The sequence below is a fragment of the Phytophthora sojae genome, assembly GCF_000149755.1.
Source record: "Phytophthora sojae unplaced genomic scaffold PHYSOscaffold_2, whole genome shotgun sequence".
In the NCBI taxonomy this organism is placed as follows: Eukaryota; Oomycota; class Peronosporomycetes; order Peronosporales; family Peronosporaceae; genus Phytophthora; species Phytophthora sojae.
This window is the reverse complement of record NW_009258116.1, coordinates 5,599,674-5,604,904: the sequence shown is the minus strand read 5'-3', so window position 1 is coordinate 5,604,904 and position 5,231 is coordinate 5,599,674. Positions and strand designations below refer to the sequence as shown.

The 5,231-nt window shown below is 61.1% G+C and overlaps 1 protein-coding gene and 15 non-coding genes across 16 annotated transcripts; all 16 read left to right on the top strand.

Moving 5' to 3' along the window:
• Nucleotides 1-409: 409 nt before the first annotated feature.
• Nucleotides 410-481, top strand: PHYSODRAFT_t508. Its single transcript has one exon. It is a non-coding gene; the product is annotated as a tRNA-Gln (tRNA).
• A 109-nt stretch (nt 482-590) lies between these two features.
• On the top strand, nt 591-662 carry PHYSODRAFT_t509. The gene has a single exon. It is a non-coding gene; the product is annotated as a tRNA-Gln (tRNA).
• Nucleotides 663-771: 109 nt separating this feature from the next.
• Nucleotides 772-843, top strand: PHYSODRAFT_t510. The gene has a single exon. It is a non-coding gene; the product is annotated as a tRNA-Gln (tRNA).
• A 478-nt stretch (nt 844-1,321) lies between these two features.
• Nucleotides 1,322-1,393, top strand: PHYSODRAFT_t511. Its single transcript has one exon. It is a non-coding gene; the product is annotated as a tRNA-Gln (tRNA).
• Nucleotides 1,394-1,501: 108 nt separating this feature from the next.
• On the top strand, nt 1,502-1,573 carry PHYSODRAFT_t512. The gene has a single exon. It is a non-coding gene; the product is annotated as a tRNA-Gln (tRNA).
• Nucleotides 1,574-2,051: 478 nt separating this feature from the next.
• Nucleotides 2,052-2,123, top strand: PHYSODRAFT_t513. The gene has a single exon. It is a non-coding gene; the product is annotated as a tRNA-Gln (tRNA).
• Nucleotides 2,124-2,232: 109 nt separating this feature from the next.
• Nucleotides 2,233-2,304, top strand: PHYSODRAFT_t514. The gene has a single exon. It is a non-coding gene; the product is annotated as a tRNA-Gln (tRNA).
• A 109-nt stretch (nt 2,305-2,413) lies between these two features.
• PHYSODRAFT_t515 lies at nt 2,414-2,485 on the top strand. The gene has a single exon. It is a non-coding gene; the product is annotated as a tRNA-Gln (tRNA).
• A 109-nt stretch (nt 2,486-2,594) lies between these two features.
• Nucleotides 2,595-2,666, top strand: PHYSODRAFT_t516. Its single transcript has one exon. It is a non-coding gene; the product is annotated as a tRNA-Gln (tRNA).
• Nucleotides 2,667-3,144: 478 nt separating this feature from the next.
• On the top strand, nt 3,145-3,216 carry PHYSODRAFT_t517. Its single transcript has one exon. It is a non-coding gene; the product is annotated as a tRNA-Gln (tRNA).
• Nucleotides 3,217-3,324: 108 nt separating this feature from the next.
• PHYSODRAFT_t518 lies at nt 3,325-3,396 on the top strand. Its single transcript has one exon. It is a non-coding gene; the product is annotated as a tRNA-Gln (tRNA).
• Nucleotides 3,397-3,874: 478 nt separating this feature from the next.
• PHYSODRAFT_t519 lies at nt 3,875-3,946 on the top strand. Its single transcript has one exon. It is a non-coding gene; the product is annotated as a tRNA-Gln (tRNA).
• Nucleotides 3,947-4,054: 108 nt separating this feature from the next.
• Nucleotides 4,055-4,126, top strand: PHYSODRAFT_t520. The gene has a single exon. It is a non-coding gene; the product is annotated as a tRNA-Gln (tRNA).
• Nucleotides 4,127-4,206: 80 nt separating this feature from the next.
• On the top strand, nt 4,207-5,137 carry PHYSODRAFT_325658 (hypothetical protein; the record flags this gene model as incomplete). Its single annotated transcript, XM_009521544.1, has 3 exons — nt 4,207-4,364; nt 4,505-4,578; nt 4,959-5,137. 3 exons carry the CDS (start codon nt 4,207-4,209, stop codon nt 5,135-5,137), a joined length of 411 nt encoding a protein of 136 aa, XP_009519839.1.
• On the top strand, nt 4,605-4,676 carry PHYSODRAFT_t521. Its single transcript has one exon. It is a non-coding gene; the product is annotated as a tRNA-Gln (tRNA).
• Nucleotides 4,785-4,856, top strand: PHYSODRAFT_t522. The gene has a single exon. It is a non-coding gene; the product is annotated as a tRNA-Gln (tRNA).
• Nucleotides 5,138-5,231: the final 94 nt, after the last annotated feature.

Below are 5,231 nucleotides of genomic sequence, written 5' to 3'. Positions count from 1 at the left end.
CGCGCTCCCCGATGCCCTGTTGCCACTTCACAGCAGCCGCTATTACGTTCGAGTTCCAAAGACTCGTGGTCGACGCCGGAGCGGCCGCTGCCAAGGCTCACGTGCGGCTTTGCTGGCAGTGCGGCCAGTCGTGCGTGACAGGCTCCAGTCACACCACCGTCACCCACAGGTCACCCATACCCACGAGCTAGCACGGCTCACGGCCGATAGTGGCGCTGAAAACGAGCGATGACCCAGGAGGCGGAGGCGGGGATCGAACCCGGCTGGCCGGCGAGACGGGTGGGTGGGCATCGGTACCGGGTGGTGCAGGTCCGTGGTGTATGTTTGCGGCGGTGGCGAGGTGCGTGGCGGCCGGTATTTGCGTGGCACGAGCGGGTTCCGGAGTAGGTGCGCAAGGGCTGGGTTAGGCGCTCTTATGGTGTAATGGTTAGCACTCTGGACTTTGAATCCAGCGATCCGGGTTCAAATCCCGGTAGGAGCTCGTTTTTTGCGCGGCGTTGCAAGCGTGTAGCGTGCTGGAGGCGCTGCGGTGCGTGTAGCGTTCGTAATTCGCGTTTGAACATCGTTTAGGGGGTAGACCAGTTAGTGCTGGTCTTATGGTGTAATGGTTAGCACTCTGGACTCTGAATCCAGCGATCCGGGTTCAAATCCCGGTAGGAGCTCGTTTTTTGCGCGGCGTTGCAAGCGTGTAGCGTGCTGGAGGCGCTGCGGTGCGTGTAGCGTTCGTAATTCGCGTTTGAACATCGTTTAGGGGGTAGACCAGTTAGTGCTGGTCTTATGGTGTAATGGTTAGCACTCTGGACTCTGAATCCAGCGATCCGGGTTCAAATCCCGGTAGGACCTCGTTTTGCACCCATCCTACCGGCACCACCACGCCCCCGTTGTTGCTGCGCCGAACACCTGCCGCACACACGCGCTCCCCGATGCCCTGTTGCCTCTTCACAGCAGCCGCTATTACGTTCGAGTTCCAAAGACTCGTGGTCGACGCCGGAGCGGCCGCTGCCAAGGCTCACGTGCGGCTTTGCTGGCAGTGCGGCCAGTCGTGCGTGACAGGCTCCAGTCACACCACCGTCACCCACAGGTCACCCATACCCACGAGCTAGCACGGCTCACGGCCGATAGCGGCGCTGAAAACGAGCGATGACCCAGGAGGCGGAGGCGGGGATCGAACCCGGCTGGCCGGCGAGACGGGTGGGTGGGCATCGGTACCGGGTGGTGCAGGTCCGTGGTGTATGTTTGCGGCGGTGGCGAGGTGCGTGGCGGCCGGTATTTGCGTGGCACGAGCGGGTTCCGGAGTAGGTGCGCAAGGGCTGGGTTAGGCGCTCTTATGGTGTAATGGTTAGCACTCTGGACTTTGAATCCAGCGATCCGGGTTCAAATCCCGGTAGGAGCTCGTTTTTGCGCGGCGTTGCAAGCGTGTAGCGTGCTGGAGGCGCTGCGGTGCGTGTAGCGTTCGTAATTCGCGTTTGAAAATCGTTTAGGGGGTAGACCAGTTAGTGCTGGTCTTATGGTGTAATGGTTAGCACTCTGGACTCTGAATCCAGCGATCCGGGTTCAAATCCCGGTAGGACCTCGTTTTGCACCCATCCTACCGGCACCACCACGCCCCCGTTGTTGCTGCGCCGAACACCTGCCGCACACACGCGCTCCCCGATGCCCTGTTGCCACTTCACAGCAGCCGCTATTACGTTCGAGTTCCAAAGACTCGTGGTCGACGCCGGAGCGGCCGCTGCCAAGGCTCACGTGCGGCTTTGCTGGCACTGCGGCCAGTCGTGCGTGACAGGCTCCAGTCACACCACCGTCACCCACAGGTCACCCATACCCACGAGCTAGCACGGCTCACGGCCGATAGTGGCGCTGAAAACGAGCGATGACCCAGGAGGCGGAGGCGGGGATCGAACCCGGCTGGCCGGCGAGACGGGTGGGTGGGCATCGGTACCGGGTGGTGCAGGTCCGTGGTGTATGTTTGCGGCGGTGGCGAGGTGCGTGGCGGCCGGTATTTGCGTGGCACGAGCGGGTTCCGGAGTAGGTGCGCAAGGGCTGGGTTAGGCGCTCTTATGGTGTAATGGTTAGCACTCTGGACTTTGAATCCAGCGATCCGGGTTCAAATCCCGGTAGGAGCTCGTTTTTTGCGCGGCGTTGCAAGCGTGTAGCGTGCTGGAGGCGCTGCGGTGCGTGTAGCGTTCGTAATTCGCGTTTGAACATCGTTTAGGGGGTAGACCAGTTAGTGCTGGTCTTATGGTGTAATGGTTAGCACTCTGGACTCTGAATCCAGCGATCCGGGTTCAAATCCCGGTAGGAGCTCGTTTTTTGCGCGGCGTTGCAAGCGTGTAGCGTGCTGGAGGCGCTGCGGTGCGTGTAGCGTTCGTAATTCGCGTTTGAACATCGTTTAGGGGGTAGACCAGTTAGTGCTGGTCTTATGGTGTAATGGTTAGCACTCTGGACTCTGAATCCAGCGATCCGGGTTCAAATCCCGGTAGGAGCTCGTTTTTTGCGCGGCGTTGCAAGCGTGTAGCGTGCTGGAGGCGCTGCGGTGCGTGTAGCGTTCGTAATTCGCGTTTGAACATCGTTTAGGGGGTAGACCAGTTAGTGCTGGTCTTATGGTGTAATGGTTAGCACTCTGGACTCTGAATCCAGCGATCCGGGTTCAAATCCCGGTAGGACCTCGTTTTGCACCCATCCTACCGGCACCACCACGCCCCCGTTGTTGCTGCGCCGAACACCTGCCGCACACACGCGCTCCCCGATGCCCTGTTGCCTCTTCACAGCAGCCGCTATTACGTTCGAGTTCCAAAGACTCGTGGTCGACGCCGGAGCGGCCGCTGCCAAGGCTCACGTGCGGCTTTACTGGCAGTGCGGCCAGTCGTTCGTGACAGGCTCCAGTCACACCACCGTCACCCACAGGGCACCCATACCCACGAGCTAGCACGGATTACGGCCGATAGCGGCGCTGAAAACGAGCGATGACCCAGGAGGCGGAGGCGGGGATCGAACCCGGCTGGCCGGCGAGACGGGTGGGTGGGCATCGGTACCGGGTGGTGCAGGTCCGTGGTGTATGTTTGCGGCGGTGGCGAGGTGCGTGGCGGCCGGTATTTGCGTGGCACGAGCGGGTTCCGGAGTAGGTGCGCAAGGGCTGGGTTAGGCGCTCTTATGGTGTAATGGTTAGCACTCTGGACTTTGAATCCAGCGATCCGGGTTCAAATCCCGGTAGGAGCTCGTTTTTGCGCGGCGTTGCAAGCGTGTAGCGTGCTGGAGGCGCTGCGGTGCGTGTAGCGTTCGTAATTCGCGTTTGAAAATCGTTTAGGGGGTAGACCAGTTAGTGCTGGTCTTATGGTGTAATGGTTAGCACTCTGGACTCTGAATCCAGCGATCCGGGTTCAAATCCCGGTAGGACCTCGTTTTGCACCCATCCTACCGGCACCACCACGCCCCCGTTGTTGCTGCGCCGAACATCTGCCGCACACACGCGCTCCCCGATGCCCTGTTGCCTCTTCACAGCAGTCGCTATTACGTTCGAGTTCCAAAGACTCGTGGTCGACGCCGGAGCGGCCGCTGCCAAGGCTCACGTGCGGCTTTGCTGGCAGTGCGGCCAGTCGTGCGTGACAGGCTCCAGTCACACCACCGTCACCCACAGGGCACCCATACCCACGAGCTAGCACGGATTACGGCCGATAGCGGCGCTGAAAACGAGCGATGACCCAGGAGGCGGAGGCGGGGATCGAACCCGGCTGGCCGGCGAGACGGGTGGGTGGGCATCGGTACCGGGTGGTGCAGGTCCGTGGTGTATGTTTGCGGCGGTGGCGAGGTGCGTGGCGGCCGGTATTTGCGTGGCACGAGCGGGTTCCGGAGTAGGTGCGCAAGGGCTGGGTTAGGCGCTCTTATGGTGTAATGGTTAGCACTCTGGACTTTGAATCCAGCGATCCGGGTTCAAATCCCGGTAGGAGCTCGTTTTTGCGCGGCGTTGCAAGCGTGTAGCGTGCTGGAGGCGCTGCGGTGCGTGTAGCGTTCGTAATTCGCGTTTGAAAATCGTTTAGGGGGTAGACCAGTTAGTGGTGGTCTTATGGTGTAATGGTTAGCACTCTGGACTCTGAATCCAGCGATCCGGGTTCAAATCCCGGTAGGACCTCGTTTTGCACCCATCCTACCGGCACCACCACGCCCCCGTTGTTGCTGCGCCGAACATCTGCCGCACACACGCGCTCCCCGATGCCCTGTTGCCTCTTCACAGCAGCCGCTATTACGTTCGAGTTCCAAAGACTCGTGGTCGACGCCGGAGCGGCCGCTGCCAAGGCTCACGTGCGGCTTTGCTGGCAGTGCGGCCAGTCGTGCGTGACAGGCTCCAGTCACACCACCGTCACCCACAGGTCACCCATACCCACGAGCTAGCACGGATTACGGCCGATAGCGGCGCTGAAAACGAGCGATGACCCAGGAGGCGGAGGCGGGGATCGAACCCGGCTGGCCGGCGAGACGGGTGGGTGGGCATCGGTACCGGGTGGTGCAGGTCCGTGGTGTATGTTTGCGGCGGTGGCGAGGTGCGTGGCGGCCGGTATTTGCGTGGCACGAGCGGGTTCCGGAGTAGGTGCGCAAGGGCTGGGTTAGGCGCTCTTATGGTGTAATGGTTAGCACTCTGGACTTTGAATCCAGCGATCCGGGTTCAAATCCCGGTAGGAGCTCGTTTTTGCGCGGCGTTGCAAGCGTGTAGCGTGCTGGAGGCGCTGCGGTGCGTGTAGCGTTCGTAATTCGCGTTTGAAAATCGTTTAGGGGGTAGACCAGTTAGTGCTGGTCTTATGGTGTAATGGTTAGCACTCTGGACTCTGAATCCAGCGATCCGGGTTCAAATCCCGGTAGGACCTCGTTTTGCACCCATCCTACCGGCACCACCACGCACCCGTTGTTGCTGCGCCGAACACCTGCCGCACACACGCGCTCCCCGATGCCCTGTTGCCTCTTCACAGCAGCCGCTATTACGTTCGAGTTCCAAAGACTCGTGATCGACGCCGGAGCGGCCGCTGCCAAGGCTCACGTGCGGCTTTGCTGGCACTGCGGCCAGTCACACCACCGTCACCCACAGGGCACCCATACCCACGAGCTAGCACGGATCACGGCCGATATGGGCGCTGAAAACGAGCGATGACCCAGGAGGCGGAGGCGGGGATCGAACCCGGCTGGCCGGCGAGACGGGTGGGTGGGCATCGGTACCGGGTGGTGCAGGTCCGTGGTGTATGTTG